The sequence below is a fragment of the Callorhinus ursinus genome, unplaced genomic scaffold, assembly GCF_003265705.2.
Source record: "Callorhinus ursinus isolate GAN/ISIS: 27379988/994484 unplaced genomic scaffold, GSC_fseal_2.0 scaffold34, whole genome shotgun sequence".
In the NCBI taxonomy this organism is placed as follows: domain Eukaryota; kingdom Metazoa; phylum Chordata; class Mammalia; order Carnivora; family Otariidae; genus Callorhinus; species Callorhinus ursinus.
In genome coordinates, this window is record NW_027397096.1 from 13,219,685 (window position 1) to 13,244,081 (window position 24,397).

The 24,397-nt window shown below is 40.3% G+C and overlaps 1 protein-coding gene across 6 annotated transcripts; it reads right to left on the reverse strand.

Moving 5' to 3' along the window:
- Nucleotides 1–934: 934 nt before the first annotated feature.
- On the reverse strand, nt 935–23,858 carry PRR11 (proline rich 11). 6 transcript variants are annotated; one of them, XM_025851374.2, is made up of 13 exons: nt 23,806–23,821; nt 17,406–17,457; nt 17,247–17,302; nt 13,470–13,523; nt 11,937–12,069; nt 9,833–9,983; nt 9,469–9,591; nt 6,776–7,015; nt 5,302–5,400; nt 4,838–4,950; nt 3,396–3,455; nt 3,210–3,306; nt 935–1,177 (listed from the first exon to the last, which is right to left on the reverse strand). In XM_025851374.2, exons 5-13 carry the CDS (start codon nt 12,062–12,064, stop codon nt 1,109–1,111), a joined length of 1,080 nt encoding a protein of 359 aa, XP_025707159.2. In that variant the 5' UTR covers nt 12,065–12,069; nt 13,470–13,523; nt 17,247–17,302; nt 17,406–17,457; nt 23,806–23,821; the 3' UTR covers nt 935–1,108. The 6 variants fall into 6 exon arrangements, with proteins under 6 accessions (XP_025707159.2, XP_073735352.1, XP_073735351.1 ...); XM_073879251.1 differs by lacking the exon at nt 13,470–13,523 and having other exon boundaries at nt 23,806–23,825; XM_073879250.1 differs by lacking the exons at nt 13,470–13,523; nt 17,247–17,302 and having other exon boundaries at nt 17,373–17,457; nt 23,806–23,820.
- Between the last annotated feature and the right edge of the window lie 539 nt (nt 23,859–24,397).

The window sequence follows — 24,397 nt, forward strand, 5'->3', positions numbered from 1 at the left end:
ATAAAGAATGCCCCGTTAAATTTGAATTTCATATAAACAATGAATAAATATTTTAGTATAAATATATAGCTCCCATGCAGTATTTGGGACATATTAAAACTAAAAAAACATACCCACTGTTTAACAGGACATATTTATATTTAAAAGCTATTTGTTTTTTATCTGAAATTCAAATTGGCTGTCATATATTTGTAATTGCTAAATCTGGCAACCCTGGATGGGCAGGAAAGAACAAAAATCCAGTGAGGTGTGCATTATTACTGTTACTGAAGCTATAGGCTATTGAGGACAGGAATTAGGTCTCACAGAGAATCTGCTATGGACTTCAGATAATCCTTGGCAGGCCACTGTGGAAAATACAAGGTTCATGTTGAGATCCTCGTAAAACTTAAAATTAGCTGCATGAATGTGGACAGAAAATATCAAAGAAAGGAATATCTTAGACTTCAGCAAACCAGATACGACTACCTAAATACCATTTCTAACTGCTAGAAATGGTACATTCTAATTTTTAAGGTTATATTGGACATTTTACTTCAAATCCATTTGGAAAATAATTGGGTTGGGATGGAGGACGGTCTTACCTCTTAACTGTTTACAGTAAACAGAAATAAAATCTAGAGGATCTTTTTTACTGATCAAGTCTATAGCACTTAGTGAATGCATTAGCTTTATAGGCTGAAATACTTTTCTTTTTGATTACCTGAGAATACGCAAGAAGAATGGGAATCGGGTTATTTCATTTTATTTTTTAAGGAATCAGGTTATTTTCTTAATGTCAAAACTGCACCTACTGAGTATAAATTTGTTATCTAGTTAAATTTGAACAACCTCTCCAACCTAAATTGGGTAATTCCAGAAAAAACTTCACTTTGGGGAATGCATTTTCCCATCTGTTCTCTTATTGATCATGCAAACTAAAAAAATACCCAAATACCCACTTTATACCACAGTGTGTATGGGGGCTCCGTACATACTTTAATTCTTCAAATGGAATTACATATTAGTATAATTATTTATACACACCCTACTACATTAAAAAAAAGGGTTGGGGTGATTTTATCTGTGTATTTTATGGATCATCATGTGGTGTCAGGCAGAGTTGGCATCAGTTTTGTTCATCAAAGCTGCTTGTAGAAAGTGGCAGGGTTTGAGTTGGGCTTCTAGGGTGAGCCATCTATGAAAAAAAAAACGGTCCCAATTATAATATGAATTATGTTCCTGTGGCCAACACAGATCTCCTTCCTCACTAACAGAATCCAGATTTTGTGCAGGGCAGCAATACAGCCAGAACCCCTTTTCCCAGTTTTTCTGATATAATTAGAAGGTGGATAGAACCTGTTTAAAGAGAAGAGTGGTAACTGAGCTAGCATAACCGTTTGTCCTTTGCCTTTCTCCTTATCTTGCCTAGAATGTGGACACTGGGCTTCAGGAGGTGTAGGCATTCTTTACCATGAGGATAAAAGCCACACATTAAGGATGGAAGAGCAGGGATGACATGTGAAGCTGCTGTCCCAGTTATGGCCTGCCTCCTTCCCAAAGGAATATGTAGGTAAGAAAAATAAGCCCCTACTTGGTCAAGCCACAATGGTCAGATTTTTGTTACCTAGTGCAAAAGCAAATTTTGTTACCAAATGCAAAACCTAACTAATACAGTTGCTTCAGACTTAAACAAAAAAGGAAGCCTAAGGACTGGGGGGGGGGGGGGGGGTGGTGAGAGGGGGAGTAGAGTCATTTTATGTCGAACAACCATTTTTAAAAAACTTCCTCCTACTAAGTGGATTTTGGTGAATACCTTATATAGCAGATATCTTTTCTGGGATTTTTGATGTTGTTGCTCAATATGTGTGCTTATTATTTATCGTAATTTCATTTTTTTCCACATTACTCAACTCATTATAGTAATTATGGGGTAGGGCAGGGACAAAAAAGAATCCCAAAGCTGAACAAAGAAAGGAAGGGCCTTAGTCCTTCAGTGAGGCCTCTGCCTTCTGCCCCCACCCTTCATAATTTGTGGTATCACCAAGGAATGTGATCTGGGGGTAGACTCCCTACTGGATGTGGCCACACCTCCAAAGAAGGCAGTGTAGTGTCCAGGAGGATGAAGTTGATTGGCAAGAAGGAAACCAAGCTGTTTGCAAAAGGCACTGATTCTTAATGAGGAAACAAAGGGAGGACAGTGTTGGGTTGGCAAAGTGTCAGCAGTGAAGTCCGTGGTGTATCTCTATCTCCAGAGGGATTTGGAAATGCAAGCTTCATAGCCAAAGGGGCCAGCAGCCCTGTGTCCCAGCACTCTAGTAGGAGTGGCAGAAGGATGGCTACTCCCCACAGATCCAGTGACAGAAGTGAACAGGGAGATGACAGACAAAAGGGTTTGGAAGAAATCACATCAGGCCCCATGATATACTAGATTTTGGTGTATGGGTCATACATGTAGGTGACAAAGAAGAAAGCTGCTGAGACCTTTTCCTAGCAACTGCACGATCTGCTCCCTATCTATATCTCCATCCCTGTCTTTCACCACTGTCAGACTTGCTCTCTTTGTTACAGCTGCTTTGGCTCCTTTTCAGTTTCTCAGTTAGGCCATGATCCCCCCACCATAAGACCCTTGCATATACTGTTCTTTTTGCCTGGAGCTCTTTCTTCCCAGACATCCATGGTGGGCGCACCACCTTATCCCATAGGTACCCTTCCCAGTTAACACCTATTCATCCTTCAAGTCTCACTTCATCACTTCCTAAGGGAATCCTTCCTAGATCACCCAGGCTAGATAAAGTTCCTCTATGGGTTCCCACAGAACTCTGTTCCTTTCCTTTATAGTACTTATCTCAGTGTAGAATTATACAAATATGTGATTATTTGACTAATGTCTATTTTCCCCACTAGGCTAAAAGCTCCAACACAGTAAAGCTAGGTTTGTTTTTGCTCACCACCGTATCCCTAGTACTCCAGCACAGTGCCTGGCATATGGGAAGTGCTTAATAAATACTTATCTAAAGGAATTAACAAAACCAGACATTCATGGTTAAAGTAGAGATGATAATGTTAGCTATGTCACAGAATTTTATAAAGCCTAAATATGAAAGTGTTTTGTAAAGCATAAGGTGCCATTTAAAAATTATTATAAAAAAGATCCTTTGGTTTATACGATTCTAAATAAATGATTTTGAAGAAAAGGAAACTTTTTTTTTTCCCCCCTAAAGGCTTACCTGAAACTTTCTCCTCAAGGCCCGGGTCATTACTGGAGTCAGCCCAGTTCCTGTTTCCATATTTTCTTTATTGGTAAGTGGGGTTCCACCTGGGCTCCTGCAAAGGTACTGACAATATTAGAAGCTGTGTTTTATGCTAACTTTTCAAATGGATTTAGAAAGCATAAAGATAAGAGAGTGTATTACCTCTCTACATCAACTTTTCTAAGTAGTTTCCGCAGATCTATTTGGCTTTTACCAGGGGTACTGATGAAATAAAGATATAAAAGTTAGAGCTTGCCAGACTTTATCATCTTTCCCAAAGCAAAGCAGCCATTTCTATAGGCAATGTCCTAGAAAGTAGTTCTATTTGTTACATTAAAATATAGCAGCAGAGGGGCACCTGGCTGGCTCAATCACTAGAGTTTGTGACTCCTGATCTCGGGGTCGTGAGTTCAAACCCCACGTTGGGCACGGAGCCTACTTAAAAACAAAAATAGCTATAGATGCTGATAGGAGTATAAGGTGACATAATTGTCCTAATAAGTAATAAGTAATTATACATATAAGAATCCATCTTAGGGAAAGACTCAGCTATGCACACAGATGGTGGACAAGGATGTTCACTGAAGAGTTAGAGATAAAAAAATCATAAACAACCTAAATGTCTCAAAACAGGAGTTTATCCATGAAATTTGCATTTAATATACTATATATACAGAAAAAGTCAAAATGGTGCTTTAAAGTGATTTTTAATAAGATGGGGGAAAGTTCTTGACACATTAAACGGGAAAAGCCTTAACTGTATGTACAGTATGATTACACACAGGTACACAAACACGTACACATGTGTGCACACACACATGATTTCACCGAATCCAAGATATACTAGTTTTCATATTTTATTATTTCTGAAATTGGGCTGTTTTAAAAATCCTTTTTTTTTCCTTTTTTAAGTAATCTCTATCCCCAACATGGGACTCAAACTTATGACCCAAAGATCTTCCGACTAAGCCATCCAGGCACCCCTAAAAAAATTCTTGATATTATTTCTTTTCCTCCCAAATCCATTTATTTTTATTTTACTTTATTTTATTTTATTTTATTTTTAAAGTAATCTCTGTGCCCAGCTTGGGGCTCGAGCTCACAGCTGGAGATCGAGAGTCACATGCTCCACTGACTAAGCCAGCCAGGCGCCCCGAGCTACCCCCGCCCCCAAATCCACTATTAAATCAATGGTGTATTGTATAATAAACAGCATCATGAAATGGAAATAATAGAGTAGATACCTGCACAAAGACTAGAATGATAAACAACAGTATGTTAATAATAGCTATCTTCAATTATACAGTTATTTGAATGATTTTTTCTTTTTTTTTAAATTTTTTAAAGATTTTATTTATTTATTTGAGAGAGATAAGCAGGGGGAGGGGCAGAGGGACAAGCAGACTCCCCTCTGAGATCATGACCTGAGCTGAAGGCAGATGCTTAACTGACTGAACCACCCAGGCACCCCTGTTTTCTTCTTTAAACTTTTCTGTGGATTTCCAGTTTTCTACAATGAGTATATATAACTTTTAAAGTTAGAGATAAGCAAAAAAATCATTCTTTTAAGTAACAGTAGAGCATAACACAGTGTAGTTCCTTACATCAAGACATTTGTAACTCGAGTTGATAGCACTTTGGAGTTGGGCTTCAGGGTGACACGCTGCAGGTCAGAGACAGTAACTAGTGGACTCTGTGCCTTTGGTGATGGTACAAGCTTTAATCACAAAATGAGACAGTATCAAAAAACACACTTAAAAATATCATTCAAAATGTAAACATGCTGCAACAATGAATACTTGAATGCTGAGTATGTGTAAGATAATATCCACTACTCAATTTTTATTTCAAAGCTTCAAAGTATGTCTCTAGTTCTTTATAGACTAATGGTTGGTAGATAAAACTGCCTAATTAAGTAATTTTGGGATCTACACATTTTGTTGAGGAGATCCAAAACTACTCAATTAAAACATCAAATACTTACCAGTACATGAGACTTATGTTTATTTTCCAGAAAGGGACAACCAGGTTAAAAGCTGAAAGATCATGTGGGTCAGTGACATCTTACCTTCTTCCTTTCATCAAAACACTGTGTCTTCTTTAATTTCACAGTCAGTAGATCTTCAACTGTTATCTGCATGGGTCCCTCTTTTTTTAATGGTCCAGCCTTAAAATACATGGAGAGGTTAGAATTCCAGTTGTAACCAGGATATCTAGTCAAACGCAAAATCCAAATCTAGTTTTATTTTATTTTATTTTATTTTTTAAAGATTTTATTTATTTGACAGAGAGAGACACAGCAATAGAGGGAACACAAGCAGGGGGAGTGGGCGAGGGAGAAGCAGGCTTCCCGCTGAGCAGGGAGCCTGATGTGGGGCTTGATCTCAGGCCCCTGGGATCATGACCTGAGCTGAAGGCAGACGCTTAACAACTGAGCCACTCAGGCGCCCCCAAATCTAGTTTTTAAAAACTCACTTAAAAACTAACTCTTATTTACCCTAGGAACCTATCAAATGCTTTTCATTAAAACAAGAATGATCCTGTTTTCAGTACCCATGGATGCTACTGCTATTGTAAAGTATTCATCAAAATGTAAGGCTTTGACAATAAATAAGAGATGGGCCAGTTCCCTGTAACTATACATCTTCCTCAGGGGTCATGATAATAAGACAAGAGTTGAAGGGGTTCCTCACATCAAGGTGAAGTTTTGCTTGAATTACCTAAAAAGTTGACTCAGTTCCCGGAGAACAAGAATGTACAGTCAGAGGGATATACATTATGGCAAACATAATAATAGGCTCTGGATTTAACCCAGCCATTTTATTTATTTATTTTTTAAAGATTTTATTTATTTATTTGTCAGAGAGAGACACAGTGAGAGAGGGAACACAAGCAGGGGGAGTGGGAAAGGGAGAAGCAGGCTCCCCACAGAGCAGGGAGCCCGATGTGGGGCTGGATCCCAGGATCCTGGGATTATGACCTGAGCCGAAGGCAGATGCTTAATGACTGAGCCAACCAGGCACCCCTAACCCAGCCATTTTAAACCAGATGTATCTGGAGTGAAAATTCAGCAGATTTTTAAACAGGGTCATGCTTATCTTAGTGATTCACAAATATTCCCTTGGTGGATAAGTAATTAATGGAGACTGGTCCTTCAGCTTAATGACATTATACTTTAGGATCCACCAACTCTTTTTATTCTGACTTTACTCACTAAGCCACCTTCTCTTCTTAATTTGGTTTCCCAGGGAGGTTTTTCTTTTGGTAAAAAGATATTCTGAGAAGCCATTAGGAATATTCTGATCTACTGGTTTTCATTCATTTATCCTTTAAAAAAAAAATCGCCTTTCTTTCTAAATCCAGTTCCTACAGGCCTGAGTTTTTAAAAACATAATCACTGACATAATTAAGATACGGAATCAGAAAAGAAAAAAAAATGCAGCTTTCCTCTCAAAGCCCTCAGCGTCATCTCGAAAGGCCACCTTGCTTTACTCCTACATTTGACACTGGCCAAAACACGTCATTACAAGATTGTTTCCTACCTGAAGTGCTTTAGTGCGATCAGATCTTCTGAGCGGCACAGGTGCTGTAGGTGGTGGTGGCGGAGGCAGAGGAGGAGGTGGGGGGGGTGGTGGTGGAGGCACAGGTGGAAGGTGGCTGGATGGCTGCGGCAGCGTGGGAGGAAGTACAGCTCGAGATTCTCCAAGGGTGGTTAGCACACAGGCGGGCACATTTGTAAATGTTTGACCACAGCTTGGGCAGGAAGATTTTTCAGAGACAGTCTGTAAGAAAACATTACATTTAGCAAATGAATAGCAGATTAATTTGGTTCTTCTGGCTCAGAGTCATCGAGATAATAGCTACCATGTATTGAATGCTTTCTCAGTGTACTACGTGTTTTTAGTATTTTCTCATTTATCACAAGCCCATTCACTCACTCATCCATTCACTCGTGTATTTGTGTGTGCAATATGCCAGGCACTGTGGGTACAATGTGCACCCTGTCTGTGACATCATGGAGCTGACAGTCTGGTAAGGAAGGCAGACATTAAACACACACACACCTAGAACAAAACAAAATAATGCTTCAGTGCAAACAATGAAGTGTGCTGTGGGCATGAATAGTGAGAAACCTGGAGAGAGATATTTAGCCATAATCTCAAGGATGAATTGCAATTTATCAGATCTCAAGGGAGATAAGGTTTGGGGAAAAAGACTCCCCCTCCCCAAATTCATATGTTGAAGCCCTAACCTTAGTCCCTCAAGATGCCTTTGGAGATAGGGCCTTTAAAGAGGTGATTAAGTTAAAACGAGGTCGTTAGAGTGGGCTCTCATCCAATTTGACTGGTATCCTTATAAAAAGAAATTTGAACATACAGGAGAAACATCAGGGATGTGTGTGTAGAGAGAAGACCATCTGAGGACACAGTGAGAAGGCAAGCCGAAGGAGAGAGGCCTAAGAAGAAACTAACTCTGCCAACACCTGGATCTCAGACTTTTAGCCTCTAGAACTGTGGGAAAATAAATTTCTGCTATATAAGCCACCCAGTCCATGCCACTTTATTATGGCAGCCCTGGGAAATGAAAAATAACCCTATGGAATAAGATGGTGTATTAGTTTCCTATGGCTTCTTTATCAAATTATCACAAATTTGGTGGCTTAAAACAATTGGAATTCATTTTTTTCACAGTGCTGGAGGCTAGAAGTCTAAAACCAAGATGACAGCAGGGCTGTGCTACCTCCCAATGCTCTAGGGAAGAATCTGTTCCCTGCGTCTTCCTGTTTTTGGTAGCTATGGTCATTCCCGAGCTTGAGACTACATCACTCCAATCTCTTGCCTGTGCTCCCACTGCTCTTCCTCTCCTGTGTGTGTGTGCTCTGCTCTCTCTTTTGTAAGGACATTTGTCATTGGATTTAGGGTCTACTCAGATAATAGAATATGATCTCCTCATTTCAAAATCCTTAACTTAAGGGGCACCTGGTAACTCTTGATCTCGCGGTCATGAGTTCAAGCCCCATGCTGGGTGTAGAGATTACTTAAAATAAAAAATCCTTAACTTAATTACATGGGCAAAGACCCTTTCCCCAAATAAGGTCATATTTATAGGTTTCAGGGATTAGGACTTGAACATATCTTTTGGAGGCCATTGATTCAGCCCACCAAAGATGATATCATCCTCATTTTTAGAAGAGGAAACTCAGGCCTAGATGAGTGAGGTGATTTGCCTTTCTTCCTGTCTAATTCATCTTGAGGTACATATTCTGGGACAAGGGTGTAATCCCAGAAGCTCCACTGCAAACCAACAAGCGCAATGTTTATTTTTTGAGTTTTAGACATTGAGAATAGGGGCCTTGCTTAGGGGAGTTTGGAGACGGTGGATATTTATGGCTTTTTCTGCCTCTATCAGTCAGGAAAATAGAAATCATCCTGAGTATTTAAAAGAGGGTGAAGGTAGGGGCGCCTGGGTGGCTCAGTCATTAGGCATCTGCCTTCGGCTCAGGTCATGATCCTGGGGTCCTGGGATTGAGCCCCGCATCGGGCTCCCTGCTCCGTGGGAAGCCTGCTTCTCCCTCTCCCACTCCCCCGGCTTCTGTTCCCTTTCTCACTGTCTCTCTCTCTCTGTCAAATAAATAAATAAAATCTTAAAAAAAAAAAAAAAAGAGGGCGAAGGTAACGTGGGAGAGTTGGTTACATTGATGGTGAAAGAGCTGAAAACATACAGGGGACATTGAGGCAGCCCAGAGATTAGCAACAGCAAAAAGCCATGAATACCCTGAGGCTGGAGGGGAAAAGGGAAGAGCAGTATAACCAGATCTCTAGAGATGGGTTAACCCAGACAATCAAGAAACATGGTAGACTTACCTGGAGGGAGCTGGAGTGAGGGAGATAATAATCATCACTGGAGAAACTGCCCAATGCAGAGAACAAAGGGGAAAAACACACTCCCTCCACACGGCCACCAGTCTCTCATCAGTGTCTCCCATTAGCCAAGCACAACCAGAACCAGGTGACACAGAGCTTGGGACACACAGCCTGCATGGCTTAACCCCAGTGCAGTGCAGAGCAGAGCCTTGAAGCCTAAGGAATAGATCTGCGGGCCAATAGGCCCAAGACTAGCACCTGCCTGTAGCCATTCCTCCTTCTGGTGAAAGCAGCATGCTGGTATTCCTATGGGGGATAAACCCTGCCCTCCCTCCCTGATTCTGGATTTCTTTTTATTTAACAATACCAACCTTCAGTGTTTCCTGGAGCTTGCATAATTCACTTTCCAAAACGCAAAACTGTTGTTTTAGACTGTGAAGTTCTCGGTGGCAGAAACGGGATGGAAAGATGGTGTCTTTCAATACTTCTAAACTCTGAAATTCAAAATTAAACAAGTCTGAAATCTATAAGTAACATGATCAGGACAAGAAAAAAGAGAGAAAAAAGTGGTTTGATGTATGTTTTACAGAAGCAAAGACCTACATGACCCCATAATTTCATCTTACCTGAGCTTAGCTTTAGTGTTGTGCTGACCTGAGCACACACACATGCGAACACACATACCAAGTATGCAGAAAAACCATATTGCTGAAAACAGGTATGTCAAACCCATACCTGGGCCATGCAGTTCTGGCACCAGTGGTATATAGACCACATTCTATTTGTCCAAAGTTTTACAGTATCTTTGATATTGGGAAATCTGAAGTTCCAGGATGGTCTTAGCCAGCTTCTGCTAAGGGATGTATCTGCTGAAGGAATAACCACTCTGTAGGAAAAACAAAACCAAACCAATAAAAAACTCCTGAGTTGGATTAACAGCTCTATTTATTTATTTATTAAAGTATTTTTAAAAAAGATTTTATTTATTTGACACAGAGAAAGAGCACAGGCAGGGGGAGCAGCAGAAGAAGAGGGAGAAGCAGGCTCCCCACTGAGCAGGGAGCCCGATGCGGGGCTCAATCCCAGGACCCTGGGATCATGACCTGAGCGGAAGGCAGATGCTTAACTGACTGAGCCACCCAGGTACCCCAAACAGCTCTATTTAAATAACAAGCTAGTTAGGGGGCGCCTGGGTGGCTCAGTCAGTTGAGCATCGACTCTTGGTTTTGGCTCAGGTCATGATCTCAGGGTCGTGAGATCGAGCCCCATTTCTGGCCCTGCACTCAGTGGGAGTCTGCTTGGGATTCTCTCTCACCCTCTGCCCCTCCCCTCACTTGCTCTCTCTCAAATAAATAAATATTTTTTTAAATTATTTTTTTTAAAGATTTTAATTATTTATTTGACAGAGACACAGCGAGAGAGGGAACACAAGCAGGGAGACTGGGAGAGGGAGAAGCAGGCTTCCCGCTGAGCAGGGAGCCCGATGCGGGGCTCGATCCCAGGACCCTGGGATCATGACTTGAGCCAAGGCAGCTGCTTAACCGACTAAGCCACCCAGGTGCCCCTCAAATAAATAAATCTTTAAAAAATAAAATAATTTGGGCACCTGGGTGGCTCAGTTGGTTAAGTGTCTGCCTTCGGCTCAGGTCATGATCCCAGGGTCCTGGGATCGAGCCCCGCATCGGGCTCCCTGCTCTGCGGGAAGCCTGCTTCTCCCTCTCCCACTCCCCCTGCTTGTGTTCCCTCTCTCACTGTGTCTCTCTGTCAAATAAAGTTTTTAAAAAAAATAATAATAATAAATAAAATAAAATAACAAGCTAGTTTTATAGTATGACTCAGGAGCAGAGACTACCTAAAGCCAAATTTTTCATTAAATTCTAGATTTCCAAGATGTACTTATGCAACAATTTATTTTTATTTTTTTAAAGATTTTGTTTATTTATTTGACAGAGACAGAGACATAGCAAGATCAAGAGTCACACACTCTTCCAACTGAGCCAACCAGGTGTCCCAGGAAAGACATTGGAGAGTTTTAAGCAGAGAGGCAATATGACATGTTTTTTAACAGGCTCACTCTGACTGTTCTGCAGAAATATGCTGCAGAGGGGCAAGGGCAGAAGCAGGAAGTCCAGTTAGGGACTGTTTTCAATATTCAAGAGAGATAAAGAAGATTTAAGGATAATATGATGGTTAATGCTTTTTTTTTTAGAAGATTTTATTTATTTATTTGACAGAGAGAGACACAGCGAGAGAGGGAACACAAGCAGGGGGAGTGGGAGAGGGAGAAGCAGGCCTCCTGTGGAGCAGGGAGCCCGATGCGGGGCTCGATCCCAGGACCCTGGGACCATGACCTGAGCCGAAGGCAGACGCTTAACGACTGAGCCACCCAGGCGCCCCAAATAAATAAAATCTTTAAAAAATTTTATTCATTCATATATTTTATTCATTTATTTGAGAGAGAGGACTTGGGGAGGGGCAGAGGGAGGTAGAAGCAGACTTCCTGCTGAGCAGGGGGCCCAGGAGAGGACCCTGGGATCATGACGGGAGCTGAAGCCAGATGCTTAACCAACTGAGCCACCCAGGTGCCCCTAAACTCTTAAAACAATGATCACCACATAAAATTTAGAATGCTCAGTCAAAATTTAATTTCTGATGAGGGATGAATAATATTTTAGTGTAAGTATCCTGTAAATGTTGCATGGGACAATATTAAAAAATATTTTTTATCTGAACTTTAAATTTAATTGGGCATTCTGTATTTTTATTTGCTAAATCTGGTGACCCTGTCCTTAACGGATCAGATTTTTAGTATTTTTTCTTTTCCACACTTACGCCTTACCTTTCTGGTGAGGGTGGCGGAGGAGGAGGGGTAATTAGCTTGGGCTGAAAGTGAGAGGCTTCTCTTTTTTTGAATAATCTTTTTGCTTTGGCTTTTAGCTTTCTTCTTCGTTGCTTGAACTTGGGCATGATTTCTGTAGAGAAATTTTTTTTTTACATTTTTATTTTAGAATAATATATACATATAGAAAATGTAAAAATCTTAACTGTACAGTTCAATGAATTATCCAAGTGAACACACCCTTGTAACCACCATTTGGTTAGGAAATGAATCGCTGCTAGCGTCCCAGAAGTCCCCTAAAGTGAAGAAAAATTTAAAACCAGGTTTTAAAGTTTCTTTAGAGACTTGGCTTTGGCATTACATCGTTCTCTAATTTTGTTTTGCTTGTCTTGTTTTTCTTCATTAAGTCAAGTGTATTTCCATTTCTTGTAAGAGAGAAAATAGCTATAGTTGGGTTATGGTCAGTTATTAAAAGAAGTTTCTTTCCAGTAACATTTACTGAGCACCCACTGTGATAGATGGAGTTGGTAGAAGAAGAAACAAATTTAACCATTGAATGTCCATTTGCTTTTGGGCACCTTCACAAATACTTTCTCAGTGAATCCTCACTACCCTGCAAGATTTTATCCCTGAGGAAGAGGATTTTTATTCCCATTTTTACATTAAGAATAAACTGAGACACAGAAAGAGTATATGATTTGCCAGTGTAATGTAGTAAATAAATCTCTGAAGACCGTGTTCTTTCTAACACTCTGTGGTGCAACAGTTGATTAAATAGGTGATATACAATGTAATAGCAGTTACCCCAAATATTTCAAAACATTTATTTTAAAGCATTTTAAAACACTATCTAATGTATTTAGATTTTAATCTAGATCCTTTTCTGAAGAAAATTAAGTCAGAGCTAGTTTGATGTGAAGAAGGGCTTTGCTGGTCGCTGTTGTTGCTACCTGAGGAACAAAGATGTCATTATTCAAGTAAGCGGAACTAAAAATGGTCTCAGGGGCTGGGCCTCCTACCCTTCAAACTCACATTTGAATAGGAACAATTGGCCTTTAAAATACACATTCATTCCACTTTTGTTCACCCAGTAACCTTTCAATACTTGGTATGCAGATCTAGGCTTGCTCAGCTCTCAGATTGCACTGGCTGACGAACCTCCTTTTTTAACTGGCTGTGGGTTGTAAAAACTCCGAAGTGGCTTACTGCAGTACCAAGAGCTTTGGTCTTGCAGAGGGTACCCCTAATGGCAATGGGTGACAGGGCATATTACCAACAGTCCTTCTAGGAGGAAGGGTTCTCAGTAGCATCTTATTGAACTAATGCCAGGTCTCAAACTAGCAGTTTTCCTTAATTGTTCTTAGAGACATGGGAGATATACGCAAAAAAATAGTTAGCTGACTTCACTTGTATTATATCACTTCTTCCTGCTGAAATAATGAAAGAAGGCTAAGCAGGTATTATTAAATTACAAAGGATATCTAAAGGATTCATTGATTTTTTTTTTTTTAAAACAACACAAAACTAAAATACTCTGAATGAAGATGTTTAGGAGAGCCTCAGAGGAAGCAGCAATCTTGCTGTTGCCTGAAAAAAAAAGATTAAACCTCATCAAATCCATGCCCACGACTTTCTATGGAGAGATGTTATTGAGAACCTCTACCCAAGGTCCAGAGTTCACTGGGTGAAATCTGCAGAATCTGAGACTTCCATGGTAACTTCTTCCTTGTCTTCCATCTGCCCCTATGCAACCCTCCCCCATTCTGTTCCCTCTCTCCCTTTGATGTCTTTTATTAGACATCAAACTGACACAGATAAGTGGCCTCCTGCCTCTTTTTTTCCCCCTATATTCACCAATCTCTCAGTTAGAAAAATAGACTTTAGAAGGGAGATGGACATTCTGCCTTAAACTTGGTAGACCGGCTCCATACCTTTCTCTCCACTCCAATGGTGTGCTGGGGTTGGCAACAACTGATATATTTTCAGGAAGTCTGTGAGTTAGTTCTTAAGCTCATCCACCATTAAAATTAAATTATATAAAGTTATAATCAGGTAATTTATATTTAAGATGGTAATAAAGGGGCGCCTGGGTGGTTCAGTTGGTTAAGGGTCTGCCTTCGGCTCGGGTCATGGTCCCGGGGTCCTGGGATCGAGTCCCACATCAGGCTCCTTGCTCAGCGGAGAGCCTGCTTCTCCCTCTGCCTGCCGCTCCCCCTGCTCATGCTCTCTCTCTCTCTCTCACTCATGCTCTCTCTGACAAGTAAATAAATAAAATCTTAAAAAAAATAAAATGATAATAAATATGATGCAAAACTCATCACTTCCTAATGATTTTACTATTATCTATGCTCTTGCGGTTGTTTACCTTATTGTATCTATATAGTGAAAATGCTATAAAATGCTCATTTCTTTCCAATGCCACATTCAGTGACTTCACATTGAAAACTTGAAATTGGCTATGATGGGAGTGTTTACACCATGGATATTATAAAACACCACAAATCAGGGCTTGATTCATTATGTTGTTGATTGTTAAGGGAGTGATAAAGAAAATGTTAATAATGCAGATCAGATTTAAAAGCATATCTTGGGGGCACCTGGTTCACTCAGTTGGTTAAGCATCTGCCTTCAGCTCAGGTCATGATCCCAGAGTCCTGGGATCGAGCCCCATGACCAGCTTCCTGCTCAGCGGGGAGTCTGCCTCTCCCTACCCCATCCCCCCAGCTCCTGTGTGTGCACAGTCTCTCTCTCTTTCTCTCAAATAAATAAATAAAATCTTTTTAAAAAGTGTGTATCTTGTCTGTAGTTGTTACATTATAAAAAGCATAAAATAATTGAGTAATATTCCGGTATTTGAAAATGATTATTCGATTCATCAAAGAAGTTGCTTACATAATTGAAATGAAGTTCCAATATAAATCTTTGGTTTGCTTTATCTTCTTCCATAGAGTAAATGAAAAGATCAATTGACATTCCTATCAGGACTATACTTGTTTATAAATTGGAACCATAGCAGGGCATCTGGGTGGCTCAGTCCGTTAAGTGTTCAACTTCTGATTTTGGCTCAGGTCATGATCTCCGGGTTGTGAGATCAAGCCCCAAGTGGGCTCCACGCCCAGCTCAGAGTCTGCTTGAGGTTCTCTCCCTTCTCCTCTGCCCCTTCCCTCTCTTGCTCTCTCTCTCTCTCTAAAATAAATTAAAAAAATAATAAATAAATAAATAAATAAATAAATAAAATCTTAAAAAAAGTAAATTGGAACCATAGCTTGGCTGCAGATACAAGAAGTCTGTAAAAATCAACAACAGTATCCTCTGAGAATCAACTGTATATGAAATTTATAAAAACATTACAGGGGCGCCTGGCTGGCTCAGTCATTAGAGCATGTGATGCTTGATCTCAGGGTTGTGAGTTCAAACCCCATGATGGGTATAGAACTTACTTTAAAAAAAGCATTATATATATTTTATTATTGTTTATAATTTTTTTATTTCCTGTTATTAGTAAATTTATAATAAAATTATGCATATGTATCTATTAAACATTTATTAGCACACTATTGGTCCAATCCCTTCTGAAACATAACAAAAAAAGGCAGTAAAGGAGCGGTGAATATATTTCCCTTTCTTTCTTTTTTATTTTTTTTAAAGATTTTATTTATTTATTTGACAGAGAGACACAGTGAGAGAGGGAACACAAGCAGGGGGAGTGGGAGAGGGAGAAGCAGGCTTCCCGCTGAGCAGGGAGCCCAGTGTGGGGCTCAATCCCAGGACCCGGGGATCATGACCTGAGCCGAAGACAGACGCTTAACAACTGAGCCACCCAGGTGCCCCCAAAATTTTAATTTTTATTATTATTTATTTATTTATTTTAAAAAGATTTTATTTATTTATTTGACAGAGAAAGAGACAGCGAGAGAGGGAACACAAGCAGAGGGAGTGGGAAAGGGAGAAGCAGGCTTCCCGCCAAGCAGGGAGCCCGATGCAGGGCTCGATCCCAGGACCCTGGGATCATGACCTGAGCTGAAGGCAGACACTTAACGACTGAGCCACCCAGGTGCCCCAAAATTTTTATTTTTTTTAAGAAACCTCTACACCCAAGTTGAAGTTGAACTTATAACCCCAAGATCAAGAGTCACACATTCGACTGACTGAGCCAGCCAGGTGCCCCAAGGAATAGTGAGTATAACATAATGTATAGAGTTGTCAAATCACTACATTGTAGACCTGAAGCTAATGTAGCTTTGTGTGTCAGCTCTACTTCAATTAAATTAAAAAAAAAAAAAAAGGAGGGGTGCCTGGGTGGCTCAGTTGGTTAAACATCTATTTTTTTAATAAAGATTTTTATTTATTTATTGAGAGAGAGAGAATGGTAGGGAGAGAGCATGAGAGAGAAGAAGGTCAGAGGGAGAGACAGACTCCCTGCTGAGCAGGGAGCCCAATGCGGGACTCCATCCCGGGACTCCAGGATCATGATCTGAGCTGAAGGCAGTCGCTTAACCAACTGAGCCACCCAGGCGCCCAATATCTAACTACTGATCTTAGCTCAGGTCTTGATTTCAGGGTCATGAATTCAAGCCTCACATTGGGCTCCACACTGGGCATGGAGTCTACTTAGAGAGAGAGAGAGAAAGAGAGAAAGAGAGAAAGAGAGAAAGAGAGAAAGAGAGAAAGAAAGAAAGAAAGGAAGGAAGGAAGGAAGGAAGGAAGGAAGGAAGGAAGAAGGAAAGGAAGGAAGAAAGGAAGAAAGAAAAAGGGCAGTAAGGAATAAAAAATTATAAACCCATAAAACAAAGAATGGGAGCAGACTATGGGAGATGATGAATGTTGACTAAATTATGGAAAATGGAAAGCAGATGGATGAGTTGCCAGAGCAGAAGAGAGCGGAGCTTTGATTGCCTGTGGTAGGGAAGCCAACTGGAAGCAAGACAATTCTCAGAAACTTTAAGTAAGAGGATTCTGGACTTGAAGGCACCCAGAACCTTGAAACTTTGGGGTTAAAATAGGATTAATTAAGTCTTTATAAGGATTGGATAGGCCTCTGGAGTCTGTCTTCCAGTCCTTATAGCCAGGCAGCTCCTGGCATTTATGTCCTCTCCAGTAAAGATGGATAGGTTTATTCTCTGGAGAAGGTGAACCATAGAGGTGCTGAATTGTGGGCCATGAGGCATAGCAATAGCAGAGTCATGTGTCATCATTCAGAAGGTAGGGGGTGATCCTGAACTGAAAAGTAAGACTTTGCAATCCCTTTCCTCAGCTCAACCCCCAGAACACAGGCCACCAGTTTTAATTCCCTGACTCAAACCCCCATACCTTTCACTTCCCCTTGAAGAAGACTAGAAGATTCCTCTGCAGGGAAATTGACTTGCCTGAGAAAAAGGACATACAGATATTGACATTTAGGGTCTCCCCCAAATGGCCAAGTACTTGATCATTTACCCACTGGGGTGTCCACAGGTTGATAATATCCACCTCCTGTACTTTGAGCTTGCAATTTTTTTTCTTTTTGGTGCCTTCCTCTGACCTGTAACAGCCAAGGATCATCAGTTACTTTAGGAAAGTCTCTAACATTAAAGACAGAGACCAAAATACACAGAGAGGGGAAAAAAGGATTTCCATTTCAAAGGAAATGGAAAGAATGTAGGAAGCAGACCTGGCACCTGGGTGGCTCAGTTGTTAAGCATCTGACTTCAGCTCAGGTAATGAACTCAGGGTCCTGAGGCCCAGTGCTGGTTGGACTCCCTGCTTAGCAGGGAGTCTGCTTGTCCCTCTCCCTTGATCCCTCCCCCTCCCTGTGCTCTCTTTCTCTCAAATAAATAAATAAAATCTTAAAAAAAGAAAGAATGTAGGAAGCAGAAGAAAAAAATTTTTTTTCAGAAAATGAGACACTGCATTCATGAACAAGAAGGATGAGAAAAAACTCTTAAAAATTAAAAATAGTAGAAATTTAAAAAGTGTAATACAGGGGCACCTGGATGGCTCAGTTGGTTAAGCAGCTGACTCTTAATTTTGGCTCAGGTCATGATCTCAGGGTTGTGAGACTGAGCCCCGCATCAGACTCTATGCTGGGCATGGAGCCTGCTTAAGATTCTCTCTGTCTCCCTCTCACTCTGCCCCTACTCTCGCCCTCTCTTAAAAAAAAAGAAAAAAAAAGGAACACAACAGTTAGAATATAAAAGTTTTAGGAGAGGGCACCGGGGTGGCTCAATCAGTTAAGCATTTGCCTTCAACTCAGGTCATGATCCCAGGGTCCTAGGATCGAGTCCCACATAGGGCTCCCTGCTCTGCAGGGAATCTGCTTCTCCCTCTGCCCCTCCTCCCGCTTGTTCTCTCAATCTCTCTCTCAAATAAATAAATAAAATCTTTATGGAAGAAAGAGTTTTAAGAGAGAACAGAGAAATGGAGAGAATTTTGTCAAATAAACAATACAGAAATATTCTCTAGAATTGAAGGGCTTGAATTTCCAGATTGAAATGGTCCACTCAGTATAATGAATAAAAGAAGATCCACACTGAGGTATGACATCACAAAAATAAAGTGAGGGGGGTCCCTGGGTGGCTCAGTTGGTTGTATCTGCCTTCAGCTCTCACGATAATTGATTGGGGTCAGGGGATCGAGCCCCGCGTTGGGCTCTCTGCTCAGGGGGTAGTCTGCTTCTCCCTCTCCCTCTGTGATCTCGCTCACTCTCGCTCTCTCTGAAATAAATAAAAATCTTAAAACAAAACAAAACAAAACAAAAAAAACAAAGAGGAGATTCTAAAGGCTTCAGGAGAGAGAAAACAGAATAGAAACATGACTGAGAAGAGAATAGCATCAGACTCCAACAGCCACACTGGAATTCTGAACGAAAAAGTTTTCAATCCTGGAATTCTATACCTGGCCAAATGTTCAGTTAAGTGTGAGCACAGAATTAAGATAGACAATAGCAATGTCCAGGATAATGGTGAAAGAAGGAAAGAAAGAAAGAAAGAAAAGGGAAAAGGAAAGAAAAGAAAAAAAGAGAAAGAAAGAAAAAAGAAAGAAAGAAAAGAAATAGTATTGTAAGCATGTTATTTAGAAACATTGAGGCAGGGGCGCCTGGGTGGCTCAGTCATTAAGCATCTGCCTTCAGCTCAGGTCATGGTCCCAGGGTCCTGGGATTGAGCCCCACATCGGGCTCCCTGCTCAGCGGGAAGCCTGCTTCTCCCTCTCCCACTCCCCCTGCTTGTGTTCCCTCTCTGGCTGTGTCCCTCTCTGTCAAATAAATGAATAAAATCTTAAAAAAAACCCTGAAAAACATGGAGGTAAACACCTGAAACAATTGCAAGAATGGATAGTATTGCCCTTGGCAACTTGGAGTCAGGATTATAGAGAGATGATTCTGAAGACTGCCATTGTTTGTTTCTAACTATAATAAGCTCTGTAGTAGTATTTGACAGTTAACCTCTGGTATATATTATTAGCTAGAAAAATAGAGTACCATCATTCTGAAACTGGGCCTTCTCTTTCTCTTCTTACCCTTTCCTGGTGGTTGTTCCAATTCCCGTGCATTCAAATTTCTAAAGAGTCCTACACAAGTTCATGTATGCCATTTTGGAGATTATTTTCTTCTTTCTTTCTTTTTTTTTTTTTTTAAGATTTCATTTATTTATTTGACAGAGAGAGACACAGTGAGAGAGGGAACACAAACAGGGGGAGTGGGAGAGGGAGAAGCAGGCTTCCCGCTGAGCAGGGAGCCTGATGCAGGGTTTGATCCCAGGACCCCCAGGATCATGACCTGAGCCGAAGGCAGACGCGTAACGACTGAGCCACCCAGGCACCCCTGGAGATTAGTTTTCAATGAAAAAAAAAATCTAGGAACTAAATCATATTTTCTCCTTTCTCTTCTCTCTCTCTCTGTGTGCGTGTGCGTGTGTGTGTGTGTGTGTGTGTGTGTGTGTCCTGGTCTCTGGGTCATTGTTACTCTAATAACCTTCTAATTAACTACAGTAATTAATAATTGGCACATGCAGAGAATTCAGAGAATATGTCAAATCTGTCAGAGTAAAAAGGTACAGTCTGAGATAATTCCTAGATTAGTGTTCTATTCAAAAGTAATAACCGTGCTTCCAAAAATGAAAGATAATGAATTCCTACCTCAAAAAAGACAGAAAACTCAACAAGCTAAAGTTTGTTATTACCATTGCTTTATTAAAAGCATAGATATTCTGCAGAGGATACTTGTCTGAAAGAATATCTAACAGTGTTCCTCAAGGTTAAAACACATATACTTGTCCCCTTTCCAGAGGAGTAATGAATGAGACATACAAATTCTCTTTGCTGGACTAGGTGGGATTCCAACTACTAACACTAGATAGAAGTTCCTTTTTTTTTTTTTTTTAAAGATTCACTTTATTTATTTGAGAGAGAGAGAGAGAAAGCGTGAAATGGGGATGAGGCAGAGGGAGAGAAGATCCAAGCCGACTCCAGCTGAGCACAGAGCCCGACTCCAGGCTGGATCCCACCAGCCATGAGATCAGGACCAGAGTTGAATCCAAGAGTCGACAGGCAACCGACTGAGCCACCCGGGCGCCCCTTTTTTTTCATGATTACTTAAAACATTTTTCCTATTTTTTTTATGGAAAAGTACTCTTCCTTTTTACCTGCCTTGTTTTGGAAGGAATTTAAGGCTGATTAAAAACAATCTGTACTACCACGCACAAAAAGGTAGGTGAGGAAATTAGGATACTGTATTATAGAATAGAAAATATATAATATGTATTATATATTGCACTTATATACATATATTAATATACATAAATTAGAAATATTTATCTGATTAATTCATCCTGTCTCTTCTTTCTATCCCTCCCCTTTCTGTCCTGATTTCAGTCATCTTTCCCATTTCTTATTTTTGCTATATAGTCTATTTCCCCTACTCTTTATTTTGAAAAATTTCAAACCTTGAGAAAAAAGAATTCAAGAAAAAAAAATAAAAAAATAAAAATAAAAGATCATGCTAATTCTGGAAAAAAATACTCATTATTCACCTAGATTCACCAATTGTTATCTGTTAACCTTCTTTCTGTATAGGTGTGTGTATGATATATATTATGCACTATATATATAATTTACATAATAAGTGTATGTAATATATAAATTTATATTTTATATGATTTTATATATTATATATTATACACATACACACCCCTAAACAGAAAGACAGCAAATGATGAATCTAGGTAAATAATATGAGCATCAATTATACTATTTTTGTAAATTTTCACAAAGTTTGAAATTTTTCAAAATAAAAAATATGATAAATATACATATATATAAATATATAACATATATATACACACAAATAATAGTTTTTAGTTTTTGGCTGAGCAGTTAGTTGCAGACATCATGATACTTCACACCTAGATACTTAGTACTGAGTTTCCAAACATGGACATGGACTTTCTCCTACAAAAGCACAATAACAGTCAGGAAATTTACGCTTGATAGTACCTAAGAAGCAGTCCATAATTACCCCAATCACCTCAATAATATCCTTTACAGCTGCTCCCTTTCCCTTTCCACACTGCATTTAACTGTAGTGTTTTTTTAAGTCTCCCTTAATCCACAACAGTTCCCTAATCTTTTCATGTAGTATTTGCCTTTCTTCCTATTTATATTTTTGAAGACTCCAGACCAGTTGTTTTGGAAAACGTCCCTCAGTTTGAATTTGTCTGACTATTCCTCTAATGATTCTCCTGACTTCAGTCTTTCTCCTTGCCAATCATTTTCTACACAGTTACTATAGTTAGTTAAAAAAAAAAAAATCCTGATATTCCCTTGCTTAAAAGTATTTGAAGATTCCGGGCGCTTCGGTGGCTCAGTCGGTTGAGTGTCTGACTGCAGCTCAGGTCATGATCCCAGGGTCCTGGGATCGAGTCCTGCATCGGGCTCTCTGCTCATCGTCTGCTTCTCCCTCTACCCCTCCCCCAGCTTGTGCTCTCGCTCCTTCACTCTGTCTCTCAAATAAATAAATAAAAATCTTAAAAAAAAAAAAAAAGGATTTAAAGATTGCTTTTCATCCCCTGGGTGAACTAAATTCAAAGATTGTCACAGTTTAGTCTGATGGCCCTTTGCAGCCTCATCCCTTCTAGTGATTAGTGGTTTGTACTTCAGGTATGCCAAACACCAGATACTCTCTACAGTATAGTTATCAGGCTTTCCCTATGCTTGGGGTATCCTCCAAGTCAACTTATATAGCTTCAAGATGCTGTTACTTTTTCTCACAGATATTTGTTGAATGCTGATAATCCACCATGGTTGGTAGGTGTGGTAGGTTTTGGGATACAATTCCAAACAAGGCCAACGTAGTCTCTGTCCTAATGGAATTTATACTAAATTGAAAATGTCAGGGGCGCCTTGGGTGGCTCAGTTGTTAAGCGTCTGCCTTCGGCTCAGGTCATGATCTCAGGGTCCTGGGATTGAGGCCCACATTGGGCTCCCTGCTCCACGGGAAGCCTGCTTCTCCCTCTCCCACTCCCCCTGCTGTGTTCCTTCTCTCGCTGTGTCTCTCTGTCACATAAATAAATAAAATCTTAAAAAAAAAAAGAAAAGAAAATGTCATCTCTTTTGCGCTTCTATAGCACTTTATACACACTCTTATTATAACATTTGTCGTATTGCATTGTAACTTTTGTTTGCCTATTTATCACCCAGCTGGACTGTGGGCTTTTCAAGGTTAGGATAAATTTTATTCATCTTTGTTTCCCTGGGACCAAGAGTGTAGCAGGCATTAAATAATTTTCATTCAATAAATGAATGAAATAAATCATTCCTGCTAAGTGTTAGCTAGCAAGGGATCTCTTTTTAAGTTAAGGAATATGCTTTACTACAATTACATTTTGTAAACTCTCTCAGTGAGGGAGGTTTTTAATTCTTCAAATCATACACCTTCATATGGTTAAAGGATGGCTCCAAAACTATTTCCAGTAGGAAAGTGCAATAAATAATACGGTAAGAATTACTCTATATTATTCTGTATTACTCTATTACTCAGTTGGCACTGCTGCTTCTATTAAAACTCCACCCAGTGACAAATGCTTTTGGTCAGGGGGTACTTCCAAAACTGTGACAGCAACGGAAATAACAATTGCATTTCATTACCCTCTTCATAAAACACATTTTAATGTAGGTTCTTACACTTTGCCATTAAGAGCTTTCAGTCAATTAATCAATTTCCATTACTAGTTCATTACTCTTGAACATTCATAGGGTATTTCTGGTACTTTAATTTTGTTTTACGCAGTGCAACAATGCTTTTTTAGTTCCTGTTTTGTTTCTCTGAAGAGTTTGCAGCTCCCTAAAACGTAGTCCAACACCGTATTGGGCACAAGTAAACAGGGCACACTTTTAAAATTGACACTTTCACAAAACGTCAGACGGTATTAAGAGCATATCAAGGAACAGAGTAATACTGCCTATCAAGAAATATATATTCTCAAACTTTAACGTGTATAAGAATCACTGGGGGTGGGAGATCTTGTTAAAATTCATATTCTGATTCAGTGGGTCTGGGTGGAGTCCGATAATTTGCATTGTTAACAAGAGCCCAAGTGATGCAGATGCTGTTGGTCCCCGGACAACACTGAATAGCAAAGATCTAAAGGAATGTGCAAAAGGAAGGCAGATGCTTTGCTCCAAAACATATTTTGCAGAGCGTTAATTAAATACAAGTATGGTTAGGGTGGAGCCAGGCCGAGCACTTCTTACCCAACCTCAAACCTCCTCTTCCCAGTTTATCTCCCCGAGTCTAGCTGAAGTCCCCACCTCCATAAATCTTAAGAACACAAGCAGCAAAGGCCCGGCTACTGAAGACGCGAGCCCAGGTAACAAAGGGAGATCTCCCTGCACTTACAAGTCTAAGAGCCCCGGAATAGATGGAGTCCGGGTAGAGGCCTCTCCTTCGCCATAAAGAAAGATTTAAAATTAAAACCTTATCATAGAGGGACCAATCATAGCAAAGGTCTCTCCATGATTCGCTCTCTGAGTAGTGTCGGAGCACAGTCTGGTTTGTGATTGGTTAAGAGGTCACCACGTGCTGGCCAATGAACGCTGAGGCGCTACTTGTACGAATAAGTGGAAGGCGGGAGCGAAGGGGAGGGGAAGCAGGAGACCTAAGAAGGTGTGTCACGTCCCCTATGCTGTTTGTGGAAGCTTTTGTGTAATTGGTTGGCTCTTCTTCCGATTGTACCAATCGCAAGCTCCTCTCTGGGGAGCCCTAACTATGAAATTGAAAGTAGAGATGAGGGTGCAGCCAATGGAAAAAAAAAAGTGCACAGCAGCCAATCCTCCTGCAGCGTTTTGTGTCTTTGCCCAACTAGAGAAAGTGTTTCATGTGGAGGGGCGTTACCCAGTCGCCAATGGGCGGGCGCCAGTGAAGCTGAGGAACCAATGAATGTGAGACGTTGAGTGACAGCTGTCCAATAGGGACCCTCAGTGCTAGTACG

What these genes read in the sequence shown, in the direction of transcription:
- PRR11 (XM_025851372.2), bottom strand. Translation starts at nt 12,064, where the DNA reads ATGCCCAAGTTCAAGCAACGAAGAAGAAAGCTAAAAGCCAAAGCAAAA. An exon ending in GCCAGAACTGCATGGCCCAG is followed by an intron (nt 9,592 to 9,832) that starts GTATGGGTTTGA and finishes TTTGAATTTCAG; the next exon opens with AGTTTAGAAGTATTGAAAGA. An exon ending in AGCTCCAGGAAACACTGAAG is followed by an intron (nt 7,016 to 9,468) that starts GTTGGTATTGTT and finishes GTTTTCTTACAG; the next exon opens with ACTGTCTCTGAAAAATCTTC.